General features: G+C 48.7%; 1 protein-coding gene across 11 annotated transcripts in view; it reads left to right on the forward strand.

The window, feature by feature from the left end:
* Positions 1-2,819: 2,819 nt before the first annotated feature.
* GRAMD1B (GRAM domain containing 1B) overlaps positions 2,820-19,011 on the forward strand; it is a 163,589-nt gene continuing 147,397 nt past the window's right edge. For 4 of the 11 annotated variants that reach the window (XM_036014260.1, XM_036014263.1, XM_036014265.1 and 1 more), the window contains exon 1: positions 5,654-8,838. In XM_036014260.1, coding sequence (XP_035870153.1) covers positions 8,465-8,838 — 374 coding nt within the window. In that variant the 5' untranslated portion in view covers positions 5,654-8,464. Of the gene's footprint in view, positions 8,839-19,011 lie in introns of all 11 variants that reach the window. The other 7 variants (XM_036014262.1, XM_036014261.1, XM_036014266.1 and 4 more) reach the window with 5 other exon arrangements.

Below are 19,011 nucleotides of genomic sequence, written 5' to 3' on the forward strand. Positions count from 1 at the left end.
GAACATTCTGGTCCAGTCAACTGTTCTTTTTGTAATTCCAAGAATGCACCATGCCCTCTCTGACACATCAGTGCCTTTGCACATGTGGTCCTGTTACTGTAGGTAGTTAACTAGTTGTTAATAGTAAAAAGAGCAAAGGGAATTAGACACGGAGTTTAAGAAACTGGGGAGCATGAGCCTGCTTGCTTCACCAGGAAGCTATAGCCTCACTCCCCAGGGGATCATAGCATTTCTCTGCCAAGAGGATTAACATTCTTTCTTCCCTGCTCTGGTAGTGGATTGTTAGGGAGGGGGGCATAGAGGGAGGTGCTTGACCATCCAGGCCTGTCAGCTTAACTATGGGGTGGACCTATCAAAGGCTGCAAAAACTTGGGAAGACGATCGGCTATTTTGAAAAGGTACCTGGTCCATCCCAAACCCAAACTAATATAATCCCAGGGGAGCAAAGAAGCCCTCTCTCTCCGTGACCCACACTCACCCATTGCGTCTCTGCATTCTCTCTCACCTGGGAGCACAGGACCGTGTGAGGCTGGCAGCTGCTGGGGCCCACAGCAGACTGCGTGGACTCCAATGGACTAAGCTTTAATATGAAGCAAAAGGGCTTTGCTGAGGACACAGTTGGACTCTCTCCATGGTGGGACAGAGGGCACACAGGCAGCCTTCCACACGAAGAAACCATCTTGCCCCAACATGGTCTCCATGCGAGTCCTTGGAATGTTTTCCTCACACTCCTGCAGAACAACCTGATCTCTATGTGCAACAGTCCCTCCGCCTGGAAACACTGCCCCGCGGTCTACATGGGCAGCCTTGGATAGGGGCTGCCTCCTCCCTGAAGTTCTCTCTGGATCAAGATGTCTCTCCTCTGGGCTCACACTGCATTTGGCACAGGTGTCTATTGCAGTGGGTTTTCTTATCAAACTGCAGCTCTTGAATGGGTTTTCTGCTTCCCCCTCCCACCAGATTTGAAGCAACTGAGGCTAGGGTCATCTTTGGTGAGCATTTGAGAATTACTTTTTGGAATACATGAGTAGTTTCACAGAAACTTTCAGACTCCCTTTACAGTACCCAGTATTATGGCGTGTTTAGAGTTTGGACATATTAATTACTTTTTGATTGATTTGCTAGATTACCAGGTACTATCAAGCTTCAATTTTCTTAGTAGGTACAGGCAGAATTTCGTTTTAAATGGCATAATCACACCATCACATTTTGTTCCTTTGAAACATACATCTACCAACGATAAAAGACACACACACACACACACACACACACACACACATTGCTTTTTACACTCTCACTCCAGATCCTAGAAGAGTGTTTAACACAGACTGTTTGGTAGGAAATAGACGTCCCTCCTTCCTTTCACTGCCTGATTTCTGGAGAGAGCAGTGCAATTTGTGCAGCCTGCACTTATTCATTCCCTACTTACTCTTCAACACACAGCAGCCGCATCCCTCCCCTGGAATTGCTCTCTTAGACATCGCCAGTGACCTAATGACAAAATCTAACAGAATGATAGCAGCCTTCCCCCTGACTTTATTACAGCATTTGGCATTTTTTATCTTTTTGAAATGTGATGTAATTGAAAAGCATGCATTTTAAAGTTTTAAAGACTCTAGTTTAAATTTGTGCTCATCTGCCTCTTACTACCTGCACGAACTGGGCAAGTCACCTATTAAAATCTGTCACCCTCCTCAAATGGTGCTTTCAATGTCTGTTTTGGGTGGCTGAGACTCAAGTGGGATTCTGAGCGTGGAGCACAGAGCCCAGGGCCTGGCAGGCAGTCGTCATTCAGTAAATGCTGCCTCCTTTCCTCCCGTGACGTCTGGATCATCACTTGTTCTTGGTTTTCTTCCAATTCACTTCTGTGAATAAGTCTTTACAGGCTTTTCTTTGCCTTGCCCACCTGTCTCATTCTGCATTTTTCTCCTGCCCAGTTTCAGATTTTCTGTTCTCTAAACTGAATAGTTTGCTATGTATAAAGTTGCTATTCCAAAAACATGGACTGATTGGATACTAGTCTCTGAATTGGCCTCTGTATGTCCTCTCTCTTTTGCTTCTCCCATACACATTTCACACTGTCACCAGAATTGATGTTCTTCATATATAGGTTGATTATGTCACTGACCCCCCCCCAAAAAAAACATGGATAGCATCCCATTGTCTAACGAATAAACTCTAAACTTTTAACACTCACTGCACACTGACTCCCCTGGTGGTTCAGCCTTGTCTCCTCTGGCATCCTTCATGTGCCCTGACTTCTCTCCCTCTTTTCAAAAATCCACGAGTCTGTGATCCCCAGTGCCTTTACTCAAATTGTTCCTTTATTCCAGCATTCTTTATTCTTCTTTTCAACTGAAATTTATACTTTAAGTCTTTTTTAAAGATTTTATTTATTCATTTTTAGAGACAGGGGAAGAGAAAGAGAGGGAGAGAAACATCAATGTGTGGTTGCCTCGGCACAACCCCTACCAGGGACCTGGCCTGCCACCCAGACATGTGTCCTGACTTCGAATCGAACTGGCGACCCTTTGGTTCATACTTTAAGTCTTAAATGCCAATTCCTCCATATAGTCTGCCTAGGTTGAACTTTCCCTGTAGTTAAAATGTATCTATATTTCCACTTACGTTTTGTTTGCATTTATATTTTGCATTTAATTAACTCTGCCTTGCTAGACTGTATGCTCCGGTGCACACACTGTTCCTTTTAAAAATTTTTGTTTATTGATTTTAGAGAGAGAGAGAGAGAGGAATGGGGAAAGAGGGAGAGAGAGAGAAACATTGCCTTGTTGTTCTACTTATTTATGCATTCATGCATTCATTGGTTGATTCTTGTATGTGCCCTGACCGGGGATCAAACCTGCAACCTTGGTGTATGGGGACAATTCTCTAACCAACTGAGCTACCAGGCCAGGGTCACACGCTTTCTCTTATTCACCTTACTATACCACCAGCACTCAGTAAGGAAGCTCACACAATGCTCTAGCTTAACAATTCCTTATAGTATTACACTGAAATGAATATCAACATGAATATTGTTGATATACAATACCCTTCCTAACAAGGGTATTGTAAAGGAGACTTAATTGGATGTAATGAGGACTAACATTTACAGAGCACTTCCTATGTGCTAAGCATTGTTCTCATAGTGACAGCAACCCTGGGAGGGAGACTGTACAGGTGAGAAACTGAGATACAGACAAGTTAAATAATTTATCCCCAAATCAAACAGCTAGTAAGTAGAGGAAAGGGGTCTAAAATTCAGACAGCATACCTTTGGGTCTGTGTACTTAATGACTACTGGGTAGTACAGATAGTATTCGGGGGATCTTCCGAGGACAGCAGCAAAAGCATGCCACCTGCCTTCCTAGGGATGGGTGGCAAGGAGCCAAATGGAGCAGCCTCAGGAAGTCTGTTCCCACCCCGATTTGCACAAAGACTGTCCTTGTAAGATTGGGAGGACAAGGGATGATGTTGATCTGTGCCTTGGTATCCTGGTGTCAGGAGCAGGGGCAGCCAAATGTTGTGCATTCTTGTTAGCCTTTGCATGAGCAATTAAACCAGGGAGGCTTATCTGGTGACAGTTCTCCTGCAGTGACGTTACTGCTCACCCTGGCCCCTGCCAAAGGCCAACCTCGTGCGTTCCCAAGGCTGAGAGCCTTCAGCGGCCCTCTGTCCTCAGGGACAGAGATTCCGTACAAGGGCTGCAGCATTTTCTCCCTCATCCTCAGAAAGAGAGGCTGGGTGTGGTGGCCAGTCAAATGTGTTTTATGCAGATTGTGTTGGCCAGCACTCTCCGTCCTTCTCTAGCCACACAGACTCAGAATATTTTCCTCTGATGTCTTCAGCAGCCAGCTTCTCCATGGGAGAAGTGAGGGAGGGATCTGTAAGAGTGACCAAAATGAGACACCATGGGGTGGGGGAAGCTTCCCCTCTCCAGTGCGTTCTCTCCACCCCATGCCCAATCCCTTGCCCCATCACCCTACTGGCTGATCCCTAGATTTCTCTCTTGGTATGCAAGATATCAAAGCTGCTTGGGGGATCCATTGAGGTGATTAGTATCCAATAACCAAAATGCCTGGGGCCAGGAATATGTCAGTTCAAATGAACTTTGTTTTAGGTATAAATGCATTGCCCTTCTTTTTTTAAGAGAAAATCTGGGCCTCACAGACCCATGATGAAAGGGTGGGGACTGGCCTTTAAGAGAGAAATCTGTCACTGCCTCTAACTAGGCTCTAGTTACCCGTAAAGGTGTGCAGAGAAAGTCACTCTCTAACCATTCTTGGTCACACACTCCAGTCCTTAGCTGGCCTTACTGTCAGTAAATGTTTCTTATCTAAACTGAATCTCCCACACTGAACTCCACACCAACTCACTTTTTCTTGCTCAGCAGCAGCAGGAGAGCTAGGGAGTAAAATCTGAACACCCTTCCTTTTGTAGTTGAAGATAGCTCATAATACTGCTCTCATGGTATCTCTCACATTTCTGTCAGTGTCTCCTGGGTCCCCAATAGTGCCAAGTCCCACTGCCCATCTGCCCGCTGCTGGCGTCTTTCCCTTGCCCCTGAGCCAGACCTCGGCTTGGCCATTCTGAATTCAGCACCGGTATGGGAGGGGATACTCTCGTCTGTGCTTTTAGGAAATGCCTGCCCTTGCATCCCCTGGCAGGTGGGGTGGAGGTGGGGGCCTGCCCTTTACCGCTCCCGCTTGGGTGTGCTCCCAGGAGAGGGCAAGCATCACAGCAGCTGTTTCTCACTTATATTTCCTTCTGGAAGCTTCAGCTGAACAATGGCCTCTGCGGTTTGTGGGTCTCCAGAAGTAATAGACAGGTGTTAGGTGTCTTGTGTCTGTAGAAAAGGAGCCTGAACAACTGAGAACAAACAACAGCTGCTTGGTAACACGAGCTCCTTGCACTTAAAGTCGGAGGCCTGACAATGGCTGGGGAAGGGGAGGCCAGGTTGGCTGGCCACCACCTGCCTGGGAGGCCAGAGGTGAGGTCAGTTTCCCAGAGAACCGTGGAGTTGGCTGAGAGGGCTGAGAGCCAAATGTGGGAGAGAGGTGGGGTTGGGAGAGAGGCTTGCAGAAGAATGCAGTGGCTGGGATTCTGAAACGCGTCATGGACACCAGATACTTGCAGAAACAGTTTTTTAAAACTTTGCCTTTCCATTTTAACAATAAAATAACTGACATGTTATTTCGTGATCTATCTGATAAAATTGGGGCTGTGAAAATGCTGGTGCTACCTGGGACCTGTTTTTCAGAGCTCACACTTTTGTTGGGATTTTGAGGGACATCTAATGGGCTTCGGAAGACCCGGGTTCAAGTTCTGGCTTTGTCTTTGAGTATTGTTGTTGTTATTTACCTATATCCTTGGATAAAGTTCTACCTTACTCCTAGGTTGCTGGGAAGATAAAATGTTATATAGGAAAGCCATTTACAAAAGTGTGAAGTGAAGTTTACTATACCAAACATACAGGACACTGGAGAGAATCAAAAGGAGAAACTTGGTTCTTCCCTTAAGGTGCTTATAGTCTAAGCAGTATGGGTGGCTCACAGCTGCTGGACATGTCATTTTCCAGAGTGGTGTCCCTCGTACCATCTGACTTGATAGTGCCATATTAAAAAGCAAACAGAAACAGCTGGGGCAGTGGGGCAGGGGATGTGTTTTGAACAGGGTTTTAATGGATGAAAAAGTTATGGCTTGAAGCAAACAGGGGGCTGCAGGTGGAAGTGAGAGAGGGCAGTGTTAGAGACTTGAGGTGCTCTGGGTATCTGCCTCCCAGCCACGGGAAAGCATTTCAGACTTAGTTTGGAGGGGGTTTTTCCTCAGGCCAACTAAAAGGTAAATGATCACTCTCAACTCCTGCTGTGCCCAGGGCTTCCATGAAATCTCCTAGTACTTCAGATTTTCAGTCTGCCACCTAACGAGGATGGACAAAGTGGCTGAAGTGTGTAGGAGTGGGGAGCTGGTGATCATTGTTCCTTTAAGAGGCATACATTTAAATTCAGAGTGCTGGCCATGAACTTCACTGGGGTGCTTCCCCCGAACCTCCCTTTCCCCAAAATACCCTTCCAGTCGTTTGGCCCCTCTATTGTGGATCCGTGTGTCTGGTTTGTTTCTGGCCTCTAAGTGAAAGGTAGTACCCCAGCTTCCCTTCTCTCCTTAAACACCTGAGATGCCAGTCTCCTCAACAGGTAGGTTCCTTGAACTGGGAAGTTATCAGATCCCTGGCACAGCGCTTGTCCTTGGTGGAAATCCAAGGCATTGAGCAATCTGTGGTGCCTTGGTGTAGCTCTGGATCCTGAAGTTTGGAGTTACAGCTCAGCCTGGTCATTCCTGGAACTGGAGCCAGAGCTGGAGCCAGAGGAAGTGTCCTGCTTCTTGCCAGGCCTGACACCTGATGGGGAGAGGTTTCTTCTTTCTATGCCACCTCCGGAAGTTAAAATAGAGTAATGAAAAACTACCCTCAAGCGAGCCAGTGGCCGGATGTGGAGACTCAGAAATAAGATGAAGCTGATGTTCTGGGGAGTCATTTATGGGCGGGCCCTCTCTTTGCTTTTTTGGCCATAGTATCTCTCTCCCAAGTGAAAAGTACTCCCCTGTTTCCTGCCACCTCTGGGAGGTTGTGCAATGTCACGATGTCCTTTACTCCCCGCTGTGTGTCATCACAGGGCACGGTGGACCCATGGCCACCTGTCACACTTGACATCTTGCTGAATTGCAGGGACATTTTCTCCTGCATTGAGTTCTTGTGACCATTAGGGATGTGATTCTTCCCTCAGCTTTGGGACACTTGTGAAATGTTCCCATGACCTTCACCCTGGCAGAGAAGCTGGGCACTAGCTCCCAACCAGAAACTGGACTTACACAGGAACAGGGAAGATGAGTGTGGATTGAATGGTGTATTCTTTTCTGTTCCACCTGGTCTCTACTTGGGTTCTCATTTGCAGGACTTTCTGGAGAGGCAAACACACTGTGCTGGGAGGGAGGAGAATGGGGCCACAGAGCCTCTGCTCTGAAAACTGGGCTGGTTTAGACTCATTCTCAACAGAGCCCTCGGTAGGGTGCATCACTCCTAGAGCCACTCTCTCAGGTCGTACTTGGGTCTAGGGAGTGAGCAGGTCTGCACAGCTTAGGACACAGCAGGACTGACCCAACCTTTCTAGGCCCCATGAATGGGGACATACTAGACTTTTTTGTGACCCAGTCCATGCCTCTTGCGGGATGAAGCAGAATTGAATCATCCCCCAAGAATGCAAAGGGAGCAAGCACCCTCAGCCCCCTGATCCCCCTCAGAGCTTCGCTGGATGCAGTGCCTCTGCAGAGGTGCTCACCCTGTGATTGGACTCCTTGATTGGGATGGGGCTACGGTATTGCTGGGGTAGCTCGAGATGTACAGGAATTGTCCCTTTTCCTTACTGGTCCTGTGCATTCTGTGTCTTCAGATGCTCTGTCTGTCCTTCCTTGGTATGTCATGTCTGCTGTCTCAGCTTACCCTGCAGAACTGTCCTCTCCTCACAGCTCCTCATTCGGGAAGCAGCCTCCAGAAACCCGTGGTCTTCTGTCGACTACTCGTCCTCCTGTGCCCCCACCTGCACCCCAAATAATTCAAAGAAATCACTTTTTTTAGGAGCAGAGAGCCAGTGTGTGTAGTCTCCTAGTTCTCCCTCAGCCCTTTGTCAAGGGCGGCCTTGGAGAGGGACTGGAATCCCTTGATTTCTCCCTTCTGCTGGCCCGCCCTCTTCCCCCAGGAAAATCGGGGCGTGAGATTAATGAGCGCTGCCTGGCCGGCTGTCGTTGGGAGAAAGTTTGGATCGTGATCCTATTTCATTAGGCTGATTGGAGCAGCCTTCACCCGGAGGTAGAGTCCCTCTCCAGGGAGTCCATGTACAGTTACACTAGCTGTCACCGCCAGTGCCCGCCCTTTCTGGACAGATGTGACCTCCTCTCACCCCCCTCTTCACCCCCACTCTCCCTCCTTCCTTTATTTTTATCCAGCGCCTCGCTTCCTCTCTCTCTTTCCTACTCCCACCTCTGCCTCTTCCCCTTGCCCTCTGCCTCCCTGCAGCGCCAAGCCGGGCCCCGCAACCTCATTTGCCGCACGCAAACCGCTGAGAGTTGGCGGAGCCGCCTCCTGGGGCCCGGGCAGCCGCGGCCGGCTAAGGCATCGACGCCAGCAGGCGAGCGAGAGCCGCGGAAGAAAAACAAGCGGGCGCGCGCGGGAGCCCCGGGAGGGCAGCCAGCCGGCGGGCAGGCGCGGACGGCGGAGGACCGGCGCATGCAAAAGTTAGACTCTGGCAGCCGCGCGCCTAGCCCCTAAGCTCCGAGCTCGCGGCCCTCGGTAGAGGAACTTGATCTTCCTGCAGCTGGAGTCGCGAGCGGTGCCCTACCCAAGAGGGCCGAAAGCGCCGGGCGAGCGTGGAGCGGGACGCGGCCGGTGGGAGCGCTGCAGCGACGAGGACCCATGCCGGCGGCCAACCTGATGGAGAACCTGCAGCTGCCAGCCTTGCAGGTGCCCGGGCCGCAGGGCGCGCCCGAAGGCAGCCCGGTCCGGTCCAGCTCGTCGACCCCCACGATCCGCCGCCGGCGCTTCAAGATGCACCGCACGAAGAACGTGCTGGAGCAGAGCCTAGAGGCCGGGCTGGCCCGGGACATGCAGGGCGTCTTGGCTCCTGGCAAGGAGTTCCTGCAGCTGCCGGCCATCGAGATCACGCCTTCCAGCGACGAGGACACCCCGTGGTCCAACTGCTCCACACCCAGCGCCTCCCCGCGCCGAAAACGCTTCCTCCTCCGCAAGTGGCTGAGGGTGAGGGAGCGGAAGGAGTGCAGTGAAAGCAGGTACGTCTCTGTTCTGCCCCGGCCCTTCTTTCCAGCCTTTTCCCGTCACCATATCCTTCCCAGCCTTCTCATCTCACCAGATCCCCAGAGCCGTCGGGGCGCCAGGGCACCTAGGCATCAACTCGGGAGGAATGCAGAAGCCCTTCGCCCCAGTGCGCTTCAGGCACTGAGGCACCTGATGTAGGGTTAGTGCACTTTAGCTCCTGGCAACCCAGGGCCAGGGGCCAGTGACTTTAATAGAGTAAGTCCATCTAACACATTGTCCAGGGACTTAAGCATTGCATCTCTGATCCTCACAGCAAAATGAATAATAAAAACCATACCATGTGATGTTTATTGCTCCCGTGCCAGTCATTATAGCAAGCACTTCACTGTCTATCTCTAAATTTAATCCTCACAAAAACTTTAAATTAGGCATTAGTATTTCCCCCATTTTACAGGTAGAGATAGTGGAAGTGGAGAGATGTTAAGGGGCTTCACCACTTAGACTTACATTTCTAAATACTCCATTTCAATTTTTATTATTTTATCTTTGGCAGCACTGGGGTACCTTGTGTGAGTCTGCGTGCCAGCAACTTTTTGGCCTGGGTAAAACGTGACATCTGAGTAGTGGGGGGGAGTCTGCTTTCCCTATGCAGAGAATTGATGTGGAAAACCATAGGCAGCTCTACACAGCCTTGGCCAGAAGTGGTGTTGGGGCCATGGCCTTGCGGAGGACCTCATTCACTTATGTTCAGACTCTAGGGCCCAGGCCCTTGACAGCAGACTGTGCCCTTGTGTGGGGTAACTAGCAGTTGGCCACCTTCCCTGGGGCTTCTCCTCCCAGTCTGATCCATTTCACTCATTTCAACTCAACAGGTACTTGTTGCATGTTCTTGGGAGCTCAGCCTGCTACCAGCTCATGGTGACTGCTTGGGGGCAGGGGAGACAGGGCTGGGGAGACTGAGGGCAAGTGAAGTTAAGAAGAGAGATGGGAGAAGACTTGGACAAGACACTGATATTAGAGAGATGGAACCACAGACAGGCAGTCTCGGCGCGCCACGTGGTCCTGACTGCAGGGAAAGACAGGAGAAGAGCTCCTGGAACGCAGAGGCTCCAGCCGTGACAAACACCAGCAGGCGGTGTGAACTCTGCAGGAAAAGTGAGAGGGCAGGTGTGCCGTGGGGAAAGGGAAACCGTTGGGACAAAGGTGTAAGAACAGGGTAAGCCAAAAAAAAGATTAAAAATATGAACAATAAAATGGCAGTAAATGCATATTTATCAACAAATCTAAAAAAACAAAATCTAAAAAACAAAATAAATGAACAAGCAGAACAGAAACAGACTCATAGATACAGAGAACATTTTGACGGTTGCCAGATGGGAAGGGGGGTGGGAGGACTGGGTGAAAAAGGTGAAGGGACTAAGAAGTACAAATTGGCAGTTACAGAACAGTCACAGAGATATAAAGTACAGCATAAAGGGTGTAGTCAACACTATTCTAATAACTATGTGTGGTGTCAGATGAGTGCGACATTTATTGAAATGATCACTTAGTAAGTGATATAATGTCTAATCACTGGGGTGTACATGTGAAACCAATATAAATTGTTCATGAACTGTAGTTGAAAAATTTAAAAAATAATACCTACTAAAAAAGAAGAACAGGGTGAGCCTTGTGTTTCTGGGGGACATTGTGGGATCCGCAGGGTCACACAGAGGATGGGTGTCCTGAGCCTCCCAGGGTTTCTCTTTTCCTGGGTGCAGGGATAGGTGCGGTTGTCCCTCTGCAGGCGCAGGAGCAGAGCTTTGTTCTGAGGCTTGTGTGGACCTGGGAGAACAATTCTTTTTGTCTGCCACAATGCATCCTGCTGTCTCGCCACAGCGTAGATGGAAGTGGGGCACTCGTGGTGGGAGCTAATCTTGAACTGAAATAGTTCATTATGGTTTGTGAGCTTTCTCCTCATATGTGAGAGACCCTAAAAGAGACCCTGTTCTGATCTTGAGATTCTATCATGCAGGCTGAGGACAAAACATGGGAAAAAGAGTCCTGTGTTGCTGGCCAGGGTGGAAGGGGGTGGATTCGGTTAGATTTAAGGAAGACTTTCCTGGTTTTGAGAATAGTCTTAAGAGTTCAGTATATCTTCATTTTTGTTGGAGTAGGGAACATACTGTTAAAATCATGAAGGATTTAAGACAGTTCTTTTAAATGGTCGCTTGTTGCATTGGAAGAATATACACATATACGCATAAAAAGGCAGACTCTGTATTCAAACCCAAATTTGTCCAATTCAAATCTCTGTTCTTAACACAGTTGTACTGCCTCTGTTGGAATCTACCTGGATTGTGGCTAAAACAAGTCCCCATAATTTTTAGTCCTTGGAAATGGAAGCCAGGATTGCGGAACAATGATCAGAAAGTGACTCTGCTATGGCGGGGATTAGGGGGCATCAAGCACACTGGGCCCAGCGTGACAATTTCACATTTGCCACCCCAGTCTATGTCTCCACATGCACAGAAAAGCACCCAGAAAAGCTGTGATAGGCCCGCCATGCATTCTCTCTGACATGGTAGAAGGCAGGGGCCAGGAGGAGTACATGTGCATTTTAACTGCTAAACTGAAAATACAAAGAGGAACTGAGACCCCTTTCTTCTCCTTCTTAGCCCTGGGAAGGAAGGAGTGGAGAAAATGGTGATGTATTGGCATGGTTTGGAGTGCAAGGACCAGGGGTTTAGCACACAAATACTCCATTCTTGCCTGGCTCATCTTTGTATCTTCATGTCAGGCACTATGCTTGGCGTTTCGTATGATCCAGAGATTTTTGCTGATGAATAAAGTAATAATGAGCGAGTAAATTATTCCTTTTTCTATACTGTTTGGAATGGAATTCTCTGTAGTCATGAGTTAGGGAAAATTTCCTTGAGGAGATGAGGATTTTTTTTCTTTATTGAGATATAATTTATGCACCATGCAATTCAATTTATGCACTCATTTTTACAGTATACAATTCAATATTTTCTTATCAGATTAAAAAATATGTGCAACTATCACCATGGTAAATTTTAGAACATTTTCCTAACCTCAGAGACAAAGCTATACCCTTTATATATTACCCTTAATCCCCCTATTCCTCATCCGTCCAGCCCTAGGTAACCTGGAATCTACTTTCTGTGGAAGTGGAATTTTGAATGGGGACCAAATGTGTGTTGGTGACAGCAGTTTGGATATGATAGGGATGGGTGACCAAGTGTGGTCTTGATGAGGGATGTGGAAAAAAGAGGATGGGGAGGCGATGGGCTGACAAACTATGATTTATGCAGAAGAGATTGAATTTTAATTAATCAGTCAGCGAACAAAGACGTACTGAGATTCTACAAACAGGGTGCTGTGCACACAAAAAGGATTCGGCCCAGTGTGGAACCATTGTATGTTCTGGAACCTGGGAGATACCTAATCTGAGCTCATTCTTGCTGTTCAGTGTGAACAGGATGGTGAGGTGGAGGCCAGAGCCTTGCACACTGTCCTAGTGGTCCAGCTGAGATTTGTGCGAGCCAGCATTTGACCTAAGATGGCTCTGGTTTGCTTTGCGGGCCCTGGTGCCTGCTGAGCTCTCTGCATGATGCAGTCGAAGTTGGTGAGGCAAGCTCTAAGAATGCATCCTGCATGTCTCCCAAAGTCCCATGGCCATAATTGCTTGTGAGGATTGTTCAAAACCCAAAGTGAGGATCAGAGCTCCTCTCTGACCTGCTGGATGATGGCAAGGTCAGCAATTAGATGGAGCTACATCTTCTAGGATGTCATCCTGTCACTCTCTGGAGAGAAAGGGGGAGCTGACCAGGGCCAGGCAAGTAGGTGCAGATGGCTAACTGCAGCACAGAAGTTCTTCTCTGCCCCTCACTACCTAGGCTGCCCTCGTTGGTGTTGCCATTTATACCATCTTTCCCTTGACTGTTCTGCCCTTCTTCTGTCTGACATACCTGCCTGTGGTGACTGCTCACAGTCCAGCATGCTGGCAGAGAGAGAGTCTAGTTGGCCTGGAGCCTCAGGGATTTTGCTTAGCTGCACTTCTGACCCTGGGTTCTGCCTCTCACGGATTCTGTCTGGCCTGGATGACCACGTTACCTACGTGATGCCAGCCTAGCTCTAACGTGAGTTTGCAGGTGAGGAGTAAACATCCTTGGTATATTTATCTTGATTCTTCATCCCCTTCCTCCTACCTTTAGGGATTGTCTTGCTTCTGGTTTTAGCTTGGGTTTCTAGGGGGGCAGGTGATCCAAATGGTGCACCCCTTAGCTCTGTGTCCACCCTGCAGTGTCTGAGAAGCACAGGGAGTGTCGGAGAGGAAAAGTCTTAACACAAAACACCAAACAACTGCACAGGAAACTAGCCATGTGTCAGCAGGTTAAGTCATTCATCAGTGCTGGGTAAAGTGAAACTAGCAAAACGTCCACCAGACCTATAGTTCCTTGAGGGCAGGGACCGTGTGTCACTTTGTGCCAAGTTTTCTGCTAAGTGCCTTTGGTACACAGTCACAGCGAATCCTCAAAACAACCCCCAGGTGGGGTTTAGGGCTGAGGATCCTGAAGTTCAGAGGTTAACTTGCTCCTGCTGAACAGAAGTGAGACTTGACCTAGACACTGTACCATTTCCCCAGGGCCTGGAAACAGTGGCCCATGTGATTTTGATAAGCACACAGGTGGAGGGGGAGGTGCTGAAGGTCAGAAGGCAGAACAGGGTCAGAAGGGTAGGGAGGCCAATGAGGAGGAGAGTAGAGGGGTCGTGGGTAAGCACAGCCCTGTGTGGGACTGGTGCCACCCAGCATTGGTGACCTGCTCTGTGAGCACAGCCGACCTCTGGCTATAAATGTGGCCTCCAGATTTGGGCTGTTGGTGGAAAGTGAGAAGGTAGAGATAGAGCCCTGCGGGCTGATTCACACTGGCAAGCTTCCTCTCTGGCAGCTGGTACCTTGAGAGTCTCCATGGTGGATATGCACTCGGGGGGTGCCCATTACATGTCAGGCAAGAGACTGGGAGGAACCTAGGGCAGATTAACAGGCAGTGATTCTTCCCTGCTTGGTTACTTCCTCCCAGGTATTAGCTATGCACCAGTTGCTGTGCCGGTCACTGATACTGGTTTCTAGGGCAGCTCTGAAGTTGTCATTGAGGCATCCGAATGACTAAGCTGCCGGAGGGGAGTTTCCTTCCTGTCCCCATGGGTGAGCCCTGGCCTGCCGAGAGCCTGGGCTGGTTGCTGGGTTGCTGTGTGTACAAGAGCTTTGTGGAGTCTGAGGGCTTTTCTGGGAGCCTTTGCCCTTTTGTGGTTCCTTCCTCCTTAGTCCAGATCAGTGTGTGGCTCTCTGAGGGGCTGTTGTGCCTGCTGTGAAGGAAGATGCGGCTTTTAAACGTGTTGGGGAGGAGGGGGTCTGTGTGCTCTTGACTTGTGACTTCAGAGCCCGAGGAGTCGTCCTTCTCTTGGGGGAGATGGGACAGCTTCCATCAGGGTGACAGGTGGAAAGCAAATGGGGACCTTCAGGTGGGAGGAGGGAGGCAGGCCAGGGGTGCTTTGAGCTGGTAAAGAGACGCCAGGCCGTGGCCTCCCAGCCCCAGTACCACTGTGGGTGGCCATGTGCCTCCTCCCCAAGGCAGCCCTGCTATCAGATGCTCTCCTCCATTTTCAGACACTTCACATAACACTGTTCAGAGTCCTCAGCAGGAAAACGTGGTTGTGTCCCAGCTATGACTGGTAGGGGTGGGGAGAAGAGGGGTTGGGAAATCCGAGTGTTTCCATTCCAGGCCCTACCCCGAGGCACTGCTTTAGCCTGAGGACGCAAGCTTTTTGCTGTATCTTCCCTCCACACTCTGACTGGGGTGAGACTGGTTGTTACCTCTTGATGTGTAGCCGAGATAAACAGAAAAAAGGGCCAGTCCTGTCTCGGTGGCGTGTCTCCTTCCATGATGGCCTGGGACACAGGCCTCCCACCTGAAACCTGGGCCAGTTTCTCTCAGGTCTCTGGAGCTTCCCCATTCTTGCTCAGGTGTCCATACGTCAACACACTGGTATGATAACGCTGTTCCCAGCCTGCCCCTCTCACCTCACAGCATGACCCCAGAGGTTCCCAGTCCTATTGCTTCTGCTTAGCAGGTTTAGTCAGGAGAGGAGGGCTCTGAATGAAGGGACCAGAAAACACAAATAACAACCCACTTGGTTTCCCCCTTTCTTTTGCAACTATGGGACCCAAATTTGCCTAGGGTCCTGGTTTAGGGATGGGTAGTATGATAAAGTTTGCAATATTCTCCCAGCAATAAGAAAAATACTGGAAGACAGCGGACAGTTATCTTAGTGACACATTTTTGAGTTCTCTCCAAGGGTCTTCCAGTTCATTGTCTTAAAGTGTACTTCTGCATTGTAAAAGTCAATGGATATTGCATGTGTAGTGAAATAGCGAGTTCATACAAACATTTGGGGTAGCAGGGAAGAGAAAAATAAGTCGGTCATTTTATCATGCTAGCCTGACCATCAGTGTGCATGCTGGGTGACCTTATCTCCTTGGGTGTGTTCTCACTCCCACCTGCTTCTTAGTTGAAGGCCTTCTTTTCTCTTTCATCCTCTCTTCTCTACCTGGCACCTGTGGAAGGGGAGGGAGAACATAGGTCCGGGGCGAGGACTGGTAAGTCTGTGAAATGAAGGGAAAAGTGAATTTCTGAAGCACTGCTTCTGGAACAGCCATCCCCTGGAGATGCTTCTCCGATGTGGGGTGTCCTCTCACTGGAGAAGAAGTCACGTGGCCCCATCCTCGTGGCCTCCATGACCCACGCTGCTATGTTAGTGCTGGTCTGATCGCTCAGAGCAACCTGCCTTGACTCGAAGGACGTCTGCTTCCTAGCTGGGTCATTATAGTCTGAAGCTCTTTCTGACCTTTTTGCTGATCCTTGGGGCTGGATGGTGTGGAGGAAATACAAGTCACTCTGAACAGGGTGGGGCTTCCCCACAGAGCAGTGAGCCTTTGCTTGGTGATAACAGGTTTTCTCCATCTATGTCTGTGATGAACCACATCCTCCGGACATGTAAAGATGTCATTAAAAAAAAAAAAAAAAGATTCCCAGAAAAGAGGATTGCACCACCTCTCTCAGTTACTTCTTTATGTCTTCAAACCATCCACCTGAGACAGTGCTGCTTAGAATCTAACTGAGACCCGCTGTGCTACACTTCAAATTCACACACTTCAAACTTGTTTTCTTTTGCTTTATCCTCAGTGAAGATGAGATAATATCTGGTCATTGCCCTTTGAGAATATTCCTCAGTGTTAGTTGGGCTGTTCCTTCCAGATTCTGAGGGCAGCCCTGACTTTGTACTACCTGCTTGGACCTCCCTGGTCCTCCTGCGTGGGCTGGACGGCCCTGTTGGATGCCTTGGAGGAATTGGCAGCCACACATGTCAGAATACAGGGCCAGTCTTAGAGGTGAGCAGAGTAAAACGTGAACTGCCCATTCAGACAGTCCTCAGGAATACGGAGAGGTTCCTGTCCCTCTGGTGACAACTCCATCCTTGAATTGTTTTCCCAAATGCCTCTACTAGTCGGCATGCCTTTTGTTTAGCATTCAGAGAGATTAGGCTGATAACATAGTTACCTCAGGAGAAATAATTCTCATAGTTCTGTAACATTCATTGGGTGCTTCCAGGGAATCAGGTGCTGTGCTGTGTGCTGCGATACAAGAGGAGGAACTCACAGCCTGTGTGGGAGGTCAGCATGCAGAGGTAACTTCAGTAGAATACAAAATTTAGACTAAAGCGGAAAGAAAAACAAGTCTGAGGAAAAGATCTGCTGGGAGGGAGAGGAGAGGGGAGGGTCCTGGGATCTAGATTTCACTGCCACATCTTGCACTCAGCTGTCCCTTGCTAGTAGCTACAGTTCTGGTTCTGCATCTCTCTCAGAAAACCTGGTCTTTGCAGTGGATGGGATTTGTGTGGTCACTTCAACTTTGAGTGAACAAAGCAGCCCAAAACCATGAAGCCGTGCATTGGCAAAAATGCCTCTAGCGTACAGGTCTCCCACAACCTACACATTCAGTTTACCCCCTACCCAGGGAGCTCATCTGTGCCCAAGATGGAGCCATATCTTCATCGGTGCAGCCAGAAAACTCAGGCAGGCCTTGTGTGTCTTTGAGGACAGGCAGGGTGATGGTTTTTCCTGGGACAACTACCCAGCACCAGTCCACAGGGCCATCTGCAGCAACAGAGGGTGCAGGCTCTGGGCCCGCTCATCCCTTCTCTGCATGGTCCTGGGCAGGCTGCTTACTCTCTGGGCCTCCTTATCTTTCTCATTTCTTAGGTGGACAGAGTACGTTTCTTCTTTGTCTTGTGAGACAAAAGTAAGTGGATGGATTTGAAGACTTGTGTCCTTAACATTAGTTAGTAGAAGTGAGATCTTGGGGGGTGGTCTGGGAGGCCTCAGAGTCAACTCCTCTAGTTAGTGTCAGCAGTGTAGTGGCTCATTGTGCCTCTGATTATTTGTAAGATGTCACTCTCCAATCTGGTAGACGAGTTTTTATTGTCTACAGGCTGCTGTGTCTGTCTTTTCAGTGTTGGTGCACTTGCGGTTCTAACTCCAAGCTTTTAATTTTTCCTCCTCCTCCTCTCCCTCCTTCCCACTTCCTCTCTCTCCTCCCTCCAAATCCACATGCTCTCCTTGGGGCATTTCATTCACTCTCTTGGCTTTGATTATTCCGATGTGATGCCAACTGTCACGTTTATCTCTTTTCTGAGCCTTAGGCTCATACACAGGGCATTTCCACAGGGATGTTCTTCAAAACTCAGCTGGTCCAATCCCTACCTGAACCTATCATCTGTCCCTCCAACCAGTCTCGCTCCATTCCTTGCATTAAAGATTGGTACCCTTCAGTGTCCTGAGGCTTCCCTGCTTTGGGGGAGCATGCTCTTCAGCCTGTTTCATCTCCACCACTGGTGCACCTCTCTAGGCCATCGATGCCTCTCAAGGGTTATTCAAGCACCCTCATACCTGGCTCAGTGACCACCTTGCAGCTCCTCCCCTTCCTTTTTTGTCTTTGAGAAAGTGATCTCACATGCTCCCAACCAGGGACCTGGCCCACAAACCAGGCCTGAGTCCTGACCAGAAATCGAATTGGTGACCTTTCAGTTTTCCAGACAATGCCCAGTCCACTGAGCCACACCAGTCAGGATGCTTCTCCCCTTTAATTCTGCAGCCTGAGGGCTCTTCATGATCTCATGCCTGCTCTGCCTCCTGCTCTATGTAGAGCTACACCCAGGACTCTGCCTCCAGACAAACTAACCTTTCAGGGCCTTCTTCTATTTCCAGGTCTTCATAGATGCTGTTCCTTGAATAGAAATCCTCTTTTAGGATACTGACCCAATTTGCCAGCCCCTGTCCTTCTCCTTTGAATCTTAGCTTAGTTATACTTTCCTCTAGGACATATGTCTGACTCAGGTTATTTATTATATTTGTGTTTCTAAATTGTGATTACTTGGTCATGTTGAATCCTTTACTGGATCATAGGATGGGAGGCAGAACCATTTTATTCAGTGTCTGTTTTATCTATTAATTTTTAAAATTTTTATTTATTGATTTGAGAGAGAGAAACATTGATTTGTTCTTCCACTTATTTATGTATTCATTTGTCAGTTCTTGTACTTGCCCTGACCAGGGATCGAACCCACAATCTTGGCGTATTGGGATGATGCTGCAACCAACTGAGCTACCTGGTCAGGGCTTCAGTGTTTGTTTTATTTGGTGCCTGATGAACAAATAATCAAACAAATGAAGGACTATAAGGAAATTTGATTATCATGAAATTCTATTAAAAATTATTCTGCAAAGCAAGAAGTCCTGTTGCAGCTGAGTAATTACCACCTCCTATGCCATTTCTGTAAGTCTGGATTTTCTGTGTTGGTTGGTTTGTGTGTTTTAAGCCTGTTGGTTTCTTTCATGCTTTTTTCTTTGTCTGTGCCTTCCATCAGATTGCAAATGCCCAGAGATCTGAGACTGCTCTTCTGCTAAGGGTGGTCTCTGTTTGAGAGTCGGATTTGGCATAGTTAGATGGAGAGTGGTTGATCTGCCTCAGACTGCAAGGTCACATTGGGAGCAATATTTGGGCTCATGGTCAGCCTGGGCCCAGGTAAAATCTGCAGATAGTGGTTAGCTTTTTTCCACTTTTGAA

Source organism: Phyllostomus discolor, chromosome 13 (genome assembly GCF_004126475.2).
Source record: "Phyllostomus discolor isolate MPI-MPIP mPhyDis1 chromosome 13, mPhyDis1.pri.v3, whole genome shotgun sequence".
Lineage (NCBI taxonomy): Eukaryota > Metazoa > Chordata > Mammalia > Chiroptera > Phyllostomidae > Phyllostomus > Phyllostomus discolor.